General features: G+C 55.9%; 3 protein-coding genes across 6 annotated transcripts in view; 2 read left to right on the forward strand and 1 right to left on the reverse strand.

The window, feature by feature from the left end:
- Positions 1-6: 6 nt before the first annotated feature.
- On the reverse strand, positions 7-7871 carry NAGA (alpha-N-acetylgalactosaminidase). The gene is made up of 8 exons (XM_028486362.2): positions 7717-7871; positions 7201-7292; positions 6260-6395; positions 5540-5711; positions 4133-4310; positions 3712-3806; positions 2790-2951; positions 7-1176 (listed from the first exon to the last, which is right to left on the reverse strand). Exons 2-8 carry the CDS (start codon positions 7214-7216, stop codon positions 796-798), a joined length of 1140 nt encoding a protein of 379 aa, XP_028342163.1. The 5' UTR covers positions 7217-7292; positions 7717-7871; the 3' UTR covers positions 7-795.
- A 1811-nt stretch (positions 7872-9682) lies between these two features.
- On the forward strand, positions 9683-15108 carry PHETA2 (PH domain containing endocytic trafficking adaptor 2). Of its 4 annotated transcripts, none has more exons than XM_007099875.2 (3): positions 9683-10451; positions 11854-11937; positions 12458-15108. In XM_007099875.2, the coding sequence occupies exon 3, from the start codon at positions 12745-12747 to the stop codon at positions 13531-13533; it is 789 nt and encodes a 262-aa protein (XP_007099937.1). In that variant the 5' UTR covers positions 9683-10451; positions 11854-11937; positions 12458-12744; the 3' UTR covers positions 13534-15108. The 4 variants fall into 4 exon arrangements, with proteins under 4 accessions (XP_007099937.1, XP_007099938.1, XP_007099939.1 ...); XM_007099876.2 differs by having other exon boundaries at positions 12740-15108; XM_007099877.2 differs by having other exon boundaries at positions 9683-10100.
- A 320-nt stretch (positions 15109-15428) lies between these two features.
- SMDT1 (single-pass membrane protein with aspartate rich tail 1) overlaps positions 15429-16594 on the forward strand; it is a 3503-nt gene continuing 2337 nt past the window's right edge. The window contains exon 1 of the mRNA XM_007099874.4: positions 15429-15694. Coding sequence (XP_007099936.1) covers positions 15509-15694 — 186 coding nt within the window. The 5' untranslated portion in view covers positions 15429-15508. The remainder of the gene's footprint in view (positions 15695-16594) is intronic.

Here is a 16594-nt window from a genome sequence, read left to right on the forward strand (position 1 = left end):
CAGCCCTCCAGCACCCAACTCGTCTAACTCCACCTGCTTTCTTCCTTCCCTGACTCAGCAGACGCTCCCCGACACTCACTCTGTGCCAGGCCCCAGGCCAGGACACGGATAAATGCTGCACGAAGTCCTGCCTCAGAGAGCTTACAGGATAACGGGAGAGACAGACGTGGACAGCCCCTGGCACTGGACTGGAGGGCACCGTCCAGTTAGAACGATGAGCTCTGCCCTGAGCAGCCAGGAGGGTGCAGCCACGGCCTCCAGAAGGCCCCTGGGCCTGGCTCCACCATCAGCCCCTCTGGCAGGATTAGTTGTCGCCTCTGGGCATCACCAGTTCAGCAGGTGCCTTCTATATTGGTGTAGATTTCCTTCTACTAGAGAGGCAAGGATCTGGGCAACGAGCACAAGCTTTGAGGTGACACTATTGGCATCTAGTCCTGTTGCACCACTTACCAATTGTGTGGCCTCGGTATGAAGTTACTGAGACTCTTCAAGTCTAAGTTTCCTCATTTGTAAAACAGGGAAGGAGCATCGACCTTCTGAGAAAATGTATCTAGAATGTCTAGCACACAGTAGGTGCTCAACAACTAGTATACAGTAGTACTAGCAATAGTTGGCTACTCCATGGCTCAAACAACTCCTAAACTCTGAAGGCAAGCCCTAGTTCTCTGCTAGCCATCACAGACTTGTGCAGAAGTCTTGTAGTTCCAAACCGAGGGGCCACACTGATCCCGTGTGCACCGGTGGTGATGTCTCCCTTCCCCCAATCCCACGAGCTGTCCTGCTCTGGCCCTGCTCTTACCCAGGCAAGTGAGGGACAGTCGAAGCAGCTCCCAGTAGAGACTTTGACTGAATGCAACTAGGGGGGACTGAGCGGATTTCAGAGGCCCAGTCCGGACCCCTGAACCTCTGGCCTGCAGACTTGTTTCCAGGGGAGCCCAGTCTCTCAGTCTCCCTTCCTTGCTCCCACACCCCCAGTACCTTGAGAATCCTGCGTCCTTGGATGCCTAAGGGATCCTGGTTGATTTTGATCATGAGTGGATTCTGCAGAATGTCCATGTTCTGGGCGGAGATGGTACGCAGGTCCGTGGACATGAAGAGAGGGGCCGCCAGCACCGTCCACAGGGCCATCTGGGCCCGGGCTTGCTCGAAGCTGAGGCCGAAGTTCCCAATGAGCAACTGGGGGCAGAAAAGAGGATTGCTCAGCTCTGCCCTCTTCAGGGCAGTGGGCGTGCGGACCAACCCTAAACTTGCAGCCAGAGAAGACGGAGATGGGGGAGGACGGCCAGGTGTGGGCCCCGGTTCTGCAAACACCACTCCCCAGCAGCATGGCCTTGAGGTGGGTCAAGTCACTTTTCAGAGCCTCAGGGTTTTTCTTCCATCAAGAATATGGGGGTGATGGGCTTCCCTGGTGGCGCAGTGGTTGCGCGTCCGCCTGCCGATGCAGGGGAACCGGGTTCCCGCCCCGGTCTGGGAGGATCCCACATGCCGCAGAGCGGCTGGGCCCGTGAGCCATGGCCGCTGGGCCTGCGCGTCCAGAGCCTGTGCTCCGCAACGGGAGAGGCCATAACAGAGGGAGGCCCGCATACCACAAAAAAAAAAAAAAAAAAAAAAAAGAATATGGGGGTGATGATATGCTCTGACCATGTCACAGGTTGTTCAGAGGATCCAGTGGCTCCTGTTGCCAAAAGCGTTTATAAACTGGAATATGCAGGTCAAGAAATACAGCCAGAATGGCAGTAAACCAGACCTGGACAGATCCTCTGCTCCTGCCACTAGCCACCCACCTGCCCTAACAACAGCTGACTACACCCACAGGACACAAAGGATTACTGCTGACTCAACAATGTTGTGTACTTCGTGACACCAGTTTAACTAAGATCCCGCATGCCGTGTGGCATGGCCAAAAAATAAAATAATTTTTAGAAAAGGACTTGGCCCTGGGCCTGCTGCCTAGTAGGTCAGTGAAGGTCAGCTCCCCGCCAACCCCAGGGAGCTGAGTCCCGTTTGCAACATCAGCCATGTGCTGGCCTAAAAATAAAATAAGATAAAAATAAAGGGTCATCCTTTTAACCCTCAAAACAACCCTATATATATAGAAGCTGCTATTATTATTTCCATTTTCCAATTGACAAAGCCGAGTCACAGAAAAAATTAAGTCACGTGCCGGGGGTAAGTGGCAGGGCTGGAGCTGGAACTCTAAAGCAGGTCAATTTCTGTTTCTCCAGGCACCTCTCCGTGTGGCCTAGCATTTGTAATTATTATAATCATCACTGACAGTACATACTCGTTGACTAAATGAAGAGATAGCTATAAAACTGTAAGATAAATTGCAAAGAAGTGTAAGTGGTCAGGGCTATGAGTGAGGTAGGTATGAGGGGCCAGTTCTGCCTGTGGAGGGTAACACTGCGGAGCATCGAGAGGGGTCAGAGGCAGAGCTGGCCAGCAGTCTAGGGAGGGAATGGCAAGAGAGTGTGCACTACTTGTGATCTTCACCCTACGGAGGAATAACGTCTTACACGACAGTCACTACAGATCAAGTTCTCCAGTTTCAGGACACATCAGAACCGCCTGGGGAGACTTAACAACAGGCATTCCCAGGCCCTCTCTGAACATTCTGATCCAAGAGGTGGGGTGGGGCCCTGGGAACAGAATGGTAAGCCCCCAGGGCAAGTCCAGCATGGCTGGTTCAAGGACACGTTTCTGATATGCTGACCTAGAACCTGGCAATGAGCGTCCAGAAAGACAGCATAGGGCGGTGGGCCTTGGGCCATCCCCCTCCATGCTGGTACCATGTCTGGGTCGTTCCAGTGCCCAGGGCCTGCCACCGGCTGCAGAATGTCCTGGTGGGTCACAAACCAGTCCAGGATGGAGAGCACGCTCCTCCAGGAGTCCTGGATGTCGTCATAGTTGCGCCAGAGGTTGCAGATGTCCGCCAGCAGAGTGTAGTTCACCTGGATTTGGGAGGAAGGCAGAGTCCAACACCAGAGTCACACTCTGCTGCCTGGAGCCCTGCCCAGGGGCTGGGGAGCCTCAGCAGGAGACACAGAGGGTAGGGAAGGGGGAAGAGAACAGACCTTGAGCGTGTTCAGGATGAGGAAGGCCTCGGAGGGAGTGGCCCTGCTCTGGGGCTGCCCAGGCCTCTCCTCCATGCGCGCTGGTGCCAGAAGCCGACCCCTCCCTCTCGTGCCCGTTGGGGCCAAGCCCAGGGTATGGACCCAGGCTGGCGTACCCATAACCTTCCCTACCACACACCCACCCCCGTGTTCTCTCAGTGAGTCCCACCCTCTGCCAGGGTTGTCCCTCCGGTCTGCCAGTCTGGTTCCACCCCTTCTAGCACCCTACATGCTGACGGGTCCCTGGTGAGATGCCCACAAGGCCTTTCAGAGGCCAGGCCCCACCTGCCTGGCCTCACCAGCCTTCTGCATCTCCTAGCCCACTCGGCAAAACCCAGGATTCTGACTGCTTGTAGGGTGCTGTGTCAGCACATGACATATGGTTCCCATGCCTTGGATACCCATCCCTTCAGCCCACCTGACAAGTGTCTCCTCTAAGACCCTGGGCTGGCTCAGGCCCCCTCAGGTACTTATGACCCTTTCCTAGACCTACAAATCGGCACGTGAGCAACTATGATGACAGGAGCCCTGACTGCACAGAAGGCAAGGAGGCCTGGGTATGAGGAGCATTGCCAGCTGGGTGCACAGAATGGCTTACCTTTGGGGGGAGGCCCCCTTCGTAGGCTGGCCAACTGCAGGAGAAGGCGATGGGGCGGCCTGTGGCATTCAGGGCAGCAGCCATCTTGGGGTACCCTGGAGAAGTCAAACCCTCACGTTTTAGGATGAAGAGACACAAGATGAAATCTGGGGCCTCAGGCCAAACCTCCCACCAAATGGGAGGAAACTACGGTTCAAGGAGGTGCTTCCCCTGTACCCAGAGCTGCATACACTTCCCAGGTAAGGCACGGTACCAAGCCATCTTTAGGGAGCTTGGGAGCCAAGATCCCCCTAGGCCCTGGGTGAGGGGAATTGGGAAACGCTACCTCCTAGGGGCCATAAAGACAGATGGGCACTGCGGGGCCTTCCATGGCCACCCCTCCCTGTCTACCTAATGGCCCCCAGCCAGCTGTGGGACCCACCCTCGGCCCGTTCCTCGGGAGTTGAGAAGCAGCCATCCAGCTTCAGCATGTCCACCTTCCACTTGGCGAAGGTTTGAGCATCCTGGACCACCTTGTCTAGCGTGGTGCCTGGGTAACCCATGCAGGTGAAGTTGCCCATGTCCTCGTAGATGCCCAGCTTCAGGCCCAGGGAATGAGCCTGTGGGGGGTTGAGAACACACTGGGCTCAGGCAGGACCTCAAGGAGCCGCCTCCCAGGCACATCTGACCAGGCCCCATTAAAACCTTCAATGATGGGACTTCCCTGGTGACGCAGTGGTTAAGAATCTGCCTGCCAATGCAGGGGACACGGGTTCGAGCCCTGGTCCAGAAAGATCCCACATGCCGCAGAGCAATTAAGCTAGCCCGTGAGCCACAACTACTGAGCCCGCATGCCACAACTACTAAAGCTCACGAGCCTAGAGCCCATGCTCTGCAAAAAGAGAAGCCACCACGATGAGAAGCCTGCGCACCCAACAAAGAGTAGCCCCGCTCACCGCAACTAGAGAAAGCCTGCGCACAGCAACGAAGACCCAATGCAGCCAAAAATAAATAAATTAGTTAATTAAAAAAAAAAAAAATATATATATATATATATAAAAAATAAATAAAAACCTTCAATGACTTCCTAAAGCCCAAAGGAAAGGGTCTCAGCTTGCTGGCCTGGCCTCTGCCAGGGACACGGGTTCGAGCCCTGGTCCAGAAAGATCCCACATGCCGCAGAGCAATTAAGCTAGCCCGTGAGCCACAACTACTGAGCCCGCATGCCACAACTACTAAAGCTCACGAGCCTAGAGCCCATGCTCTGCAAAAAGAGAAGCCACCACGATGAGAAGCCTGCGCACCCAACAAAGAGTAGCCCCGCTCACCGCAACTAGAGAAAGCCTGCACACAGCAACGAAGACCCAATGCAGCCAAAAATAAATAAATTAGTTAATTAAAAAAAAAAAAAATATATATATATATATATAAAAAATAAATAAAAACCTTCAATGACTTCCTAAAGCCCAAAGGAAAGGGTCTCAGCTTGCTGGCCTGGCCTCTGCCAACCAGGATACTTCCCCTCCCTCCAACACACACACCTGGCATGGGCTGTTTCTGGCCTCTAGGCATTTGCCTCTGCCATTCCCTCTGCCTTGAATGCCATCTCTCCGGTATCAGCTCAAGAATTGCTTCCTCCAGAGAACCTTCCTGAAATCCCAGGCTGAATAAGATGTCCTTCCTTGCTCTCACCCACTGCAGTGGGTCAAAACTACCTGTCCATGTATCTATTTCCTCCACCAGACTGTGAGTTCTCAAGCAGGGATTATAGAAATGAGCCCTAAGTAGGATGGGGTGGAAAGAGTGGTCTGGCCCACAGGCCAAGGGGCAGGGCTGGGGTGGGGCTCACATAGTCAGCCAGGAAGGCCATGCCGTTGGGGAAGCGCTTAGGATCAGGCACCAGGTTGCCTTCGGCATCACGTCCACCAATCCAGCAGTCATCGATGTTAAGGTATACGTAGCCCAGGTCCCGCCATCCATCCTGTGCCAGCCGGTCAGCCATCTCGATGAAGAGCCACTCACTGGCGAGGGGTAGGGGACAGGGCTGCTCAGTGGCCCAGCACGGGCCTAACCTTAACCCCACCGCCCCTTCCTCAGAGCTTTTCAAACTTCTTAGATGCTCTGAGTGTGAACCCAGCCTACAAGTACCGTGGCCTTGCTGTCAGCTGCAGACTAAGCCAGGTAATAAGTGTAAGGGATACCAAGGATTACGTCATGAGCCATGAGCAGAGGGGAGCAAGAGGAGGGATTTGGCCCCCAAGCCAAGAAGCAGGACTGGGCCAGTGGGAAGCACGTGGGGTCTGGCCTGGCCCTTAACTGTTATCTCCTTTCCATTATCTCAGGGGCTGCGTCCACCACAGGGTCCCTGCCCCACAGGCCTGAGGTCACCACAGAGGCCCCAAGCTGGTCATGAAGCTGAGTGTCAGAGGTCTCAAAAGTCACCTCTGGTTGCTTTCTCTCTGGGATGGGGGGCTCTAACCCTGCCCTCTTTCCTAGCTGACCCCCACTCCCTGCTCCCACTCTGTGAGGGCCCTAGGCAAGCCTGTTGGGTGGTGCAGACCTTACTCACCTGATGCAGTTCTTTGGGTCCTCGTTACAGTCAGTGTTGCAGCGGAAGCGTTCCCAGGCCAGCCAGCCCATGGGTGGCTTCCGCAGGAGCCCATTCTCCAGAACCAGCACCTGGGCCACCAAGGCCAGCAAGAGCACTGCAGGCGGTTGCAAGGATAACTGTGAGTGGCTCCAGTAGCTCCAGCCCTCACCCCACCCCATCCACAGAGGCTGCAGAGGCTGCTGAGGTCCTGCACATCAGGGGAACTAGACTCTCGCACTTAAGGTGGAATGGGCTCTTCCTGCAACTGCTGGCTCCAGGAGCGCTGTGAGTGGGTGGACGGTGCCTGGGGTGGGCCAATGTGTTTGAGGCCCGGATTTCCACTTTGCTGTTACCACATCAGTGCTGGAATTATCAAAAACTAACACCTGAGGTCATATCCTTTCTACACCCTGACCAGCTCCCCCACTCCATTCACACAGAACTTGACAGTACACTGTAGCCAGACTCCAGGTCTCCTGAGTCCCATCCAGGGCTCTTTGTTCTCCATAGACACCCAAGAGGCTTCAGAAGGACTTAAGAGGCCAGCCGGTTGGAGCTGCACCCAGCCAGCTCACTCTCCCTCTAGGGCCTCAGTTTCTTTATCTGCAAGATGGAATCACTGTACTGACTTTACAGGGCTGTTCTCATTACATGTTGATGTTAATAAGATAGGGCCTCTGTGCTATGGGGTAGAGGGGGTGAGCAAGGAAGAGGCCTCTTTGGAGGGGAACTGATTCCTAGGTGGGGAGCACCTCCTCCTTTCCTGGCCCACTTCCAAGAATAAGAGAGGCACATGTCTCCCCACATACCCACATCAGGGAAGGAGGCCCAGACACCACAGGACTGGAACTTCCTCCAGGTAGCTCCCACCCCCAGCTGGTCACCTACCCTCCCAAAGCCACCCCCGTCCGTGTAGGTACCTGTCTTCAGCAACATCGCTCTGGACTCAGCGTCTCAGGACCTGACCAGATCTGCTCTGCTTTTACCAGCTTTATATGTTGGGCTTTGGAAGCTAAGAAACGTTAGAAAAGCACTGGGGTCACTACTGCCTGGCTAGCCCTGCCGCCTTTAACCTTGGGTGTGGATCCCATACTGGGTCCCCAAGCCCTCTCACAGCTCCCTCCCTCTCCCCCAGCCATCACTTCCCCGAGCCTGGGTTCTTCCGGAGGAATTACTAAACAAGGTATCTTGGACGTCAGACCGCACCCCTTCTGCACTGCTGGGAACCCCGAGCGCCCAAGGACCGCCCTCTGCCAGACGGGTCAGTGAGAGGCAGCGACAGGCTCGAGGACGCCCAGGAAGAACGGAAGCGGCGGGCCGGGACCAGGCTCCGTATTCCCTCCAGGTCTGGGTTGCCGCCCCCCGTCCCCAAAGACCGCAGGCCCAGCGGCCCAGCACGGGGACCCCAAGCAGAGTCACCCACATTTCACACTCACCCCTTCCAACTCGCGCGGAACTGCCGCCTGCTTCGGTCTCGGGAACCAGCCACCACCGCAGTCACCTGATTCGCTTCCGGCGTTCCAGAGGGGCGGGGCCTCACTGCGTCTAACCTTCCCCGGCCGACCTAACAGAATCCCCCTAGCACGTCCTGCCCCGCCCCCTACCGGCCCAGTAAGCCCTGGGAACCTCCCAAAGCCCCACCTTCTTCGAGCTCCGGCTCTGCGCGCCCCCGGGGCAGGCACGAGCCAACCGCGGCTTCACGTGAAGCTAGTCCTTTCACCTCTGCTGGGTTCCCTGAAGGCGAGGATAGTGCACTGTAGATGATGCTCAATAAACAGCTGTGGCGTAAATACCTGCTGAGGGCTTTTTTAAGAGAAATGGGAGAATGCCCTGAAGCAGGGCCCGTAGTAAGCCGCTCAAAAACAGTAGTGGCAGATGAATAGGCACCACGAGGAGGATGGGTGGGAGAAACCAAACCAGGTGGAGGACACAGTTCTTTCAAAACCAGGAGACTCTCCTTCCCTACCTGACACTTGGACCACCCATTATTCTCATCCAGGCACTTTGCATATTCCTTCCTCTTTCATTCATCAAATACTTATTGAGCAACGGCTAGGTACCAAGCACTTTATTCTTGGCACCTTCACTTGGATGATCACTGGGCATCTCAAACATAACTGGCCCCAGACACCTGCCACTTCCATATCTCAGGTAATGGCAACTCTCCTTCCAGGTGGTCAGGCCAAAACGTTGGAGTCCTCCTTGCCTCCTCTTTCCCTCGCTCCCTACATCCAACCTCTCTGCAAACCTTGCACTCTCTACCTTCACAACCCATCCTGAATCTGGCCACCTCTCTCTACTCTCCCAGCCCCCATCACATCTTGCCTGTATTACTCCAGCAGCCTCCTCACCGGTCTGTTTCCACCCACATTTATTCTCTCCTTAGCAGCCAGAGAAATCCTTTAAAACAGGGGTCCTCAACCCTCGGGCCGCGGACCGGTATCGGTCTACGGGCTGTTAGGAACCGGGACGCACAGCAGGAGGTGAGCGGCGGGCTGCTCCCTGCTCCCCGTCGGTCGCATCACCGCCTGAACAGCCCTCCACCGCCCCCGCTCCCCACTTCCGTGGATAAATTGTCTTCCACGAAACCGGTCCCTGGTGACAGAAAGGTTGGGGACCACTGCTTTAAAACAGCTCAGGACCGTTTTCATTTCAGCCTGGAATAACAGCCCTCACAGATTTACAAAGCCCCAAGCCACACATTCTGACCCCACCTCCCGCTGGTCCCCACCCCCCCCCCGCCCCCCGCCTTGCAGTTCCTCAAACACAACAGACCTCTGGGCCGTTGCACTAGCTGTTCCATCTGCCTGGAATACTCTTCCTCCAGATTTTGGCACGACTGGCTCCCTCATTTCCTTTAAGTATTTCCCAAATGTCACCTTCTCAGTGAGCCCTACCCTGACCATTCTTTTTAAAATTGCAACCGCCCTACTCCCCCAACTCCCAGTCTCCTTGCCCCTGCTCTATATTTCCCACAAAATTTATTGCCTTCTAACACATTTATTATGGTTGCTATTACTTTTTTAAAATTTATTTATTTATTTATTTATTTTTTGGCTGCCTTGGGTCTTCCTTGCTGTGGGCAGGCTTTCTCTAGTTGTGTCGAGCGGGGGCTACTCTTCATTGCGGTGCACGGGCTTCTCGTTGAGGTGGCTTCTCTTGTTGCAGAGCACGGGCTCTAGGCGCGCGGGCTTCAGTAGTTGTGGCTCGCAGTGCTGCAGAGCATGGGCTCTAGGCACGCGGGCTCTAGAGCGCAGGCTCAGTAGTTGTGGCTCGTGGGCTCAGTAGTTGTTCTTAACCACTGCGCCACCAGGGAAGCCCATGGTTTCTATTATTAACTGAATAAAAGTTAATGGGGGAGACATAATAAACAGGAAATAAAAGCGTGAGTGTAGGGTAGCTTTTTTAATAAGTGGTTAGTGCTTTAATGAAAATACAACCCAGGGATGTGACAGAGACCTGCAGGTACTTTCTCATGGCCAGGGAGGGGATATTTGAGCTGAGACCTAAATGATGTGAAGGAGCCCTGAGGAGTCAGAGCCGAGGGTTAGGGTTGAGAAGGAAAAGCATTCAAGGCTGCAGGAACTGCCGGGGCAGAACTCCGACGTGGGAACCAGCAAATGCACGGGCAGATGTTCTGAGCTCACCGGCTTCCAGGGCTGCTGGGAAACCCTAGCCTCCTGCGTCTGGTTGTGCACTCCTGCAACCTTCACTGCAGGCCTAGCTGTCGACTGACTCCAGGCAGAGTCTGGGCGCTGAAGTTGCGTTTCAGGCCGGCGGGAGTGGCGGAAGCAGAAATGGATAATCCCCAGAAGCAGAGGTCCGGGCGACTCCAGGGGCCGGGTTGGGTGGCTGGGAAGCTGGGCCGGGCCTCGCGGGCTGGATAGGAGCCCGCCCAGAGGAGGCGTCTGGGCCGAGGCCGTCCCAGGCTTGGCTCTGCGGGAGAAGTGGGCCGGGCGGGGAGAGGGGGACTGGAGGGGGGAAGGGAAGGTCTCCGAGTTCTCTGGGAGGTGGACTGGGGTCCGAGGCCCCCGGACGGCCTGAGGTGGGACTCTGCGTTCGAGGCCTCCCGGCACTGACCAGCACCGTGGCTCAGGCGGGTCACGGCCTGTCGGGCCTCAGTTTCCCTCGGACATGGATCCCGGGGCGGCTTCGCGGATCGCGAGGCCTAGTGAGTCGTGGGCGGGGAGGGGCGGGGGCGGTAACTCGAGCCGCCCAAGCGGGGTCTTTCGGCTCCCGTGGCCAAGTTAGCGGCCCGGGCGGAGGCGTGGGGTCCCGAGCCGGAATCGCCCCTGGCCGCGGCCGCAGCCCACCCCGCGGGTCGCCCTCCTGGGCTTCGGGGGCGCGGAGGTGAGAGCGGGCCCGGCGGGCTCGGGAGGCGGCGGCCTCCGGGAGGGCGTGGCCCGCGGGGACGTGGCGGGACAGCTCCGTGCGCGATGGGGAAACCGAGGCGGCCGCCGCCCCCGGAGTGTGCAGCGCTCGCCGGGGAGTTCCCGGTGAGGCGACCCTGTTTCAGGGCGACAGCGGGTTAGGGGCTCACGGCGGTGGCCACCGGCCAGTGAGTCCCACGCCCCAGCCCGCCGCTCCTCTAACAAAAGAATTCAGAAAAACGCGGTGCACTGGCTTCCCGCCGGGGTTGAAGTCCGGGCCTCGCATCCCCGGAGCGAGGAGGTGGGTGGGAGAAGACGCCTGTCCCCGTGAGGGGGTGCGGAGACAGTTCGGTGGGCTCCGGATCCCCTCTCCGCGCCGCGGAGCTAAGGCCACTCCTCGAGGAAACATCTGTGTTCTCCCCCTCCTTCTCCTCGACCACCATCGGAGAATGGCCCCTCCCCATCTCAGGACCCTGCTTGCTTCTCTCCATAGCCCTTGTCAAGACCGGTCCTTACGTTATTTATTATTTAATTAATTTAAAAATTCACTAATTGTTATTTATTTTTGTCTTTTTTTTACAGCGTGTCTCCCCCGCTGAAATGTAGGCTCCAGGAGGGAGGGACTTAATTTTGTCCACTGTTGTAGTCACAGTTATTTTAACAAATAGTTTCAGAGGGCCTTCCCAAGCCCTGCAAGGGGTATGGATATTGGGGGTTACACTGGGAGACATTCTGGGGCTGGGGACAGCGGTGTAAACACAAAGGAGATCATTGCGGGATGAAAACAGAAGTGAGGGGGTGCTGGTTGGGTCACCTTAGATCAGACCACCTTCGTGATCAGGACCACCTTAGATACAGTGATCAGGACAGGCCTCTCAGATTAGGTTACTTAAAGACCGCAAATTAACTGTGACAAGTGCTGGAAGGGAAAAGCAAGAAGCTATGAGGGCATTTAACTCTGACCTAGCATTAGAGGGCAGGACAATGAGGTCTGAAGAGTGATGATCAGGACAATGGGACTCAGCTCCTTAAATTGCTCCTAAGTGCAGGGCCTGGGTGGTCCCGTGGTGGTGGTGGTGGGGCGATTATCAGGGGTCAGGGAAAGCTTCCTGGAGGAGGTGGTGGTTTCATTTGGCCCCAAAGCCTGAGTAGGAGTTTTCATCCTTTAGGATGGGTTGACTGGGTTTGAGAATTCTTTTGCAGGTGCCCCGGAAACCACGTGGTCAAAGGGCTGAGCCGTGTGGCCAGACAAGAGAGGCCCCTGCCCCTGCCCACTGAGCTCTGCTGGTAAGTGGGTCATTGCCAGAACTTGCCCCCAAAGGGTGGGAGGGAATCAGGAGACCGAGCTCCGCTTCTCACTGGCCACGTGACCGTGGGCAGTTCGCCTTCACCGTCCTGACCTCAGTCTTCTGTGAGTCAGGAGGACAGTTGGATGAGATGCCACTTGTGACCTGTGGGGCACCAACGTCCAGTGGTTGAGGTTGATCCTACTCAGCCATGCCCTGTGTTTGTACTTCACTCTTATTTACTGAGCAGGTCCCTGTCTGAACCCACACTGATGGAGAAATGAGGCAGGCCTGCCCCACCCCAGCCCTATCTGGCCCTGAAGGCTACTAAAGGACAGCTGTGCCATTAACAAATGAGAGGCCAGCAGGGGTCCACAGGGGTCACAGAAACCCTGGATGTTTGGCTTCAGGGTTGGAGCTCAGGGGCCCTCAGATTAGGGGATGGTTTAAGCACAATGGTTTTTATGAGTTTGGGGTCCATTTCAGCTCAACTGATGCCTTTTCCTTTGGGTTTTAAACAGCTGTGTTGAAGCCCCGCCATACCTCCTGGGCTGATACAATCACATTATCCTTGAGTCCTCTGATGTCCAGTTTTTTGCATGATCCTCACAATAGCCCTTTGAGAGAAAAGGCAGGGGAGACTAGCCCATTTCACAGATGAAGACACTGAGCACCTCAGGGCACAGCACGTGAGAAGAGCCCACAGGCCTGGGGCCCGGGTCTTTCCAGGGCCAGTGCTCTCCTCCCACCGGGGCACAAGGGCTGCCTCCCTCCGATCTGTGTCCACCTCTCTCACCTCACAGTTCTTATGGGAGCCATGAAGCTGAACGAGAGGAGTGTGGCCCACTACGCCCTGAGCGACTCCCCAGCAGACCACGCAGGCTTCCTGCGCACTTGGGGGGGCGCAGGGACTCCATCCACCCCCAGTGGCACTGGCCGAAAGTGCTGGTTTGTCCTTAAAGGCAACCTGCTGTTCTCCTTTGAGAGTCGAGAGGGCCGGACCCCACTGAGCCTAGTGGTGCTGGAGGGCTGCACAGTGGAGTTGGCCGAGGCCCCCGTGCCTGAAGAGTTTGCCTTTGCCATCCGCTTCGACGCCCCTGGAGTGCGCCCACGCCTGCTCGCGGCGGATGGGCCGGCGGCCCAGGAGGCCTGGGTGAAGGCGCTGTCCAGGGCAAGCTTTGGCTACATGCGCCTGGTGGTGCGTGAACTGGAGAGCCAGCTGCGTGATGCCCGCCACAGCCTGGACCTGCATCGCCACTCATCCTGGAAGGCCATTCCCAGCCGCTGGAAGCCCCAGGCTCCTGACCACTGGTCTCCGGGCCTGGAGAACGGTCACTCCCTCTCCAGAGATTGCAGCCCTGTGGGCTTGGTGGAAGAAGGGGGCAGCAGGCCAGCAGGGCGGGGCTTGGCCGAGTGGGAGTCGCAGGGCCCTGCCAGCCTCCTCCTAGGCAGGGGGCAGAGCCCCGTGTCCCCTGAGACCTCCTGCTTCTCTACTCTACATGAGTGGTATGGCCAGGAGATTATGGAGCTGAGGCGGGCATGGCTGCAGAGTGCCCAGGGGAGCCAGCCAGAATGCGAGGAACGGGATAGGCCCTGAGCCTGGGCCCTTCGGGTTCCGCCCTTGTCCTGCTGGTCAGGACACCAGGGCCAGTGCTTTTTCAAGAGTTTAATGTTTACTGGTTTCTGAAGTTGCTGTTGGATGTGAGTTCTCCCTCCCCTTCCTGCTTTTGAGGCTTGCTCCAGGTTCCAAATCCACCCTCACACCTCGAGGGGACTGAGGAATCATTAACTTTCAACCCCTTTATTTCCTGAGGGCCAGAGAGGAGAGGTGGCTTGCTCAGCAGCCCCAGACCTAGGTCTCCTGACTTGCCCTCTCTTAGGGGATATTAATGAAATGGAGGAAGTGGGGAATGTGACATGGCCACAGGCCGCTCTGCCTTTCACCTACACACGATTCTACAGACACAATTTCCAACATGGGGAATCTTGTATAAATACCAGAAGTTGGCTGCAGTGTTGGCCTGAGGGACCGATATTGTCAGTAAAAGTGGATTTACTGTGTTATGGGGGTTTCTGGGGCCCGGCTCATCCCGAGTGATGAGAAGATTGGGCATGGGACCCCCGCTGTGCAATCTGGACAGGACCCTTTGGAGGGAGCGGGCACTTAGCCAGTCGAGAGGGATTTATCCTGCTCCGAAGGCGTTAGGGCCCTATCTTCTTTCCCTGGCTGCCCTGTCAACAGACGCTGCTTGGTCATTGCCCCAGGAGGGCCAGCAGCTTTTGTATGTCAGCAGAAATCCTTCCTGTACTCTGTCCTCAGCTGCCAAGTGGGAAGCTGAAGTGGGGAGGCAGTGAGGCTCCCTGGGAAAGCCAGTTTCTTACCTTGGTTTTCAGTCCTGGGCATTCTAGGAGCTTGGGCACAGGATTCCTGGCACCCTGTGATAAACTCTTCTCTCTTGGCTGGACTCCCAGAGAGACGCTCCTGATCCTGAAACCCCCTAGGAACTGGTTCACAGTCCTGCTCGGCACCCAGTGTGTACCTGCCAAGATCCTCTCGTTCCTACTCTCACCAGCATGGTGCCGAGCATTTGCTTTATCGATTGTTCTGAGAGGGAAAGTGGCTGGTTGGACAGAGCCAGAGGCCAGATCAGCCTGATAGCCTAGGGGTGTGGTGGCAGTGGCTGGGTGGAAGATGCAGAGCCTGGTCCAGTCAGCCCCCTCCTCCAATATACACACTCTCCCCCTTCTCAGCCTCTCTCCCTTATTGGGGCCTTGGACAGCCTGAGCTAGAGGCTTCGGCTCAGAGCCTCTTAAGTCCAGGAGGCTGACATGCCGTCCAGGGTCCTGGACCAGTTCCTAGGAAGCCAGGCCTGTTTCCCAAGAAGAGGGGCCACCTTCCCAGCCCTTTATGGGAGCCCCACAGCCCCGATGTGTCTTGTTTTATACACAGACACTACGGGCTTTTTGTTATCTTGCTTATTGTTACAGTGCTTTTTACACGATTAAAACATTATGTTTTTTTATTACTTATTTTGGCTCAAGTTTACTTTAGCAATCACCTGGACAGTTTGTGTGAAAGCCCCCATTTTCCCCCTTTTCAGATATATTTTCCATTTAGCTATACATAACATATACCTTGGCATGAAATAAAATTCCAAAATCATTCAAGTAGCACGAGTAATAAATTTGTATTTTTAAATTGTTAAAAAAAATACAATAGTTTGAAGTTCAATTAAAGTGGTTTCTCATTTCAACAACCCCCTGCTCTGCCACGCCCTGGCGGTCCTGGGTGCGGCAACAATGACAGAAATCTGAAGGCTTCACAAGGACAACTCCAGTCAGGTGGCCCCGCCCACCAGGCCCGGAATGAGGGGTGTACCGGGCCCTAGGCGTCATCCTCCTGACGTCACCATATCGGCCCGCAACAGGAACTAGGCGCATTGCGCAAGTCTGTGAGCTGGACCTCTCGTCTGATCCCTAAAGCCTCGCGAGGCTTCGGGCGGCTTCCCGATAGCGGCACGGGGGCCGGGTGGTGGGGTGCGGGTCCCCGGACGAGGGGGGGGATCTGGGAGATGGCGTCCGGAGCGGCTCGCTGGCTGGCGTTGGCACCTGTCGGATCTGGGGTTTTCCGGAGCGGGCTGAGCCTGGGGAAAGGTGGCGATGTCTCCGCCGGACGGGCCGGCTTAGTTCGGAGTCTGGTACCATCGAGGTCAGTCATCGTTACTCGCAGCGGCGCCATTTTGCCCAAACCTGTGAAAGTGAGTGTCTGCCTGGAGGCGGGGCGAAGGGGCCGAGGACAGTCATTGTGGGGAGTGTGTGCGGGTCACGCTGATTGATAGGAGCAAAGGCCAGTCGAACGACCTCCGTAGACCGGAAGACGGATCAAGGACAAAGTTTTGCGCTAATGCGCTGCTAATTTTGACAAATGGGAGGAATTGGGTTAGATCCGGGAGTTGAGCAGGGTGCGTGGAGACAGAAGATGGGGGGCAAGAGCGGAGAAAGACGGCAGTTTGCACTAGCTCATCGTGAGGAGTGCGGTGCCCTGGCTCTCCGGAGCCACAAGACTCCGCTTTATGCATCCAGTATAGACAAGTCATGTAACCTCTCTACCGTAGAGTTGATGGGATGAAAAACGAATTGTGGAATGACTTTGTAAATAAAGGGTAAGTGGGACAGACCTTATCTTTTTGCGAGTTTTGACCTAGTATTTAATTCATGTGATTGGGTGTGCAGAGAATTATTACTATCAGTGTTTTTACAAATGAAGAATCAGGGGCCAGACTAGTGAAGCCAGTGTCCAAAGCTAACAGCCGACTTAGGTTCCGGAATTCAGATTTCCTGCTGGTACAACTCCCACCGGATCCTATTTTTTCTCACCACTGAGTGTTATCACATGCCCTCAGTACCCTTGGAGTTTTCTCAGTAAAATAGGAACAGTCCCTTATACCAAGTAAGTTTGCTTTTTGACTCCAGCGCTGTGTGAGAGTTACAAAACATTCTTTTAAAGCTAGTCTGGGGCTTCCCTGGTGGCGCAGTGGTTGAGAGTCCGTCTGCCGATGCAGGGGACGCGGGTTCGTGCCCCGGTCCGGGAAGATCCCACATGCCGCGGAGCGGCTGGGCCCGTGAGCCATGGCCGCTGAGCCTGTGCGTCCGGGGCC

This window comes from Physeter macrocephalus, unplaced genomic scaffold, assembly GCF_002837175.3.
Source record: "Physeter macrocephalus isolate SW-GA unplaced genomic scaffold, ASM283717v5 random_853, whole genome shotgun sequence".
NCBI classification, from domain to species: Eukaryota; Metazoa; Chordata; class Mammalia; order Artiodactyla; family Physeteridae; genus Physeter; species Physeter macrocephalus.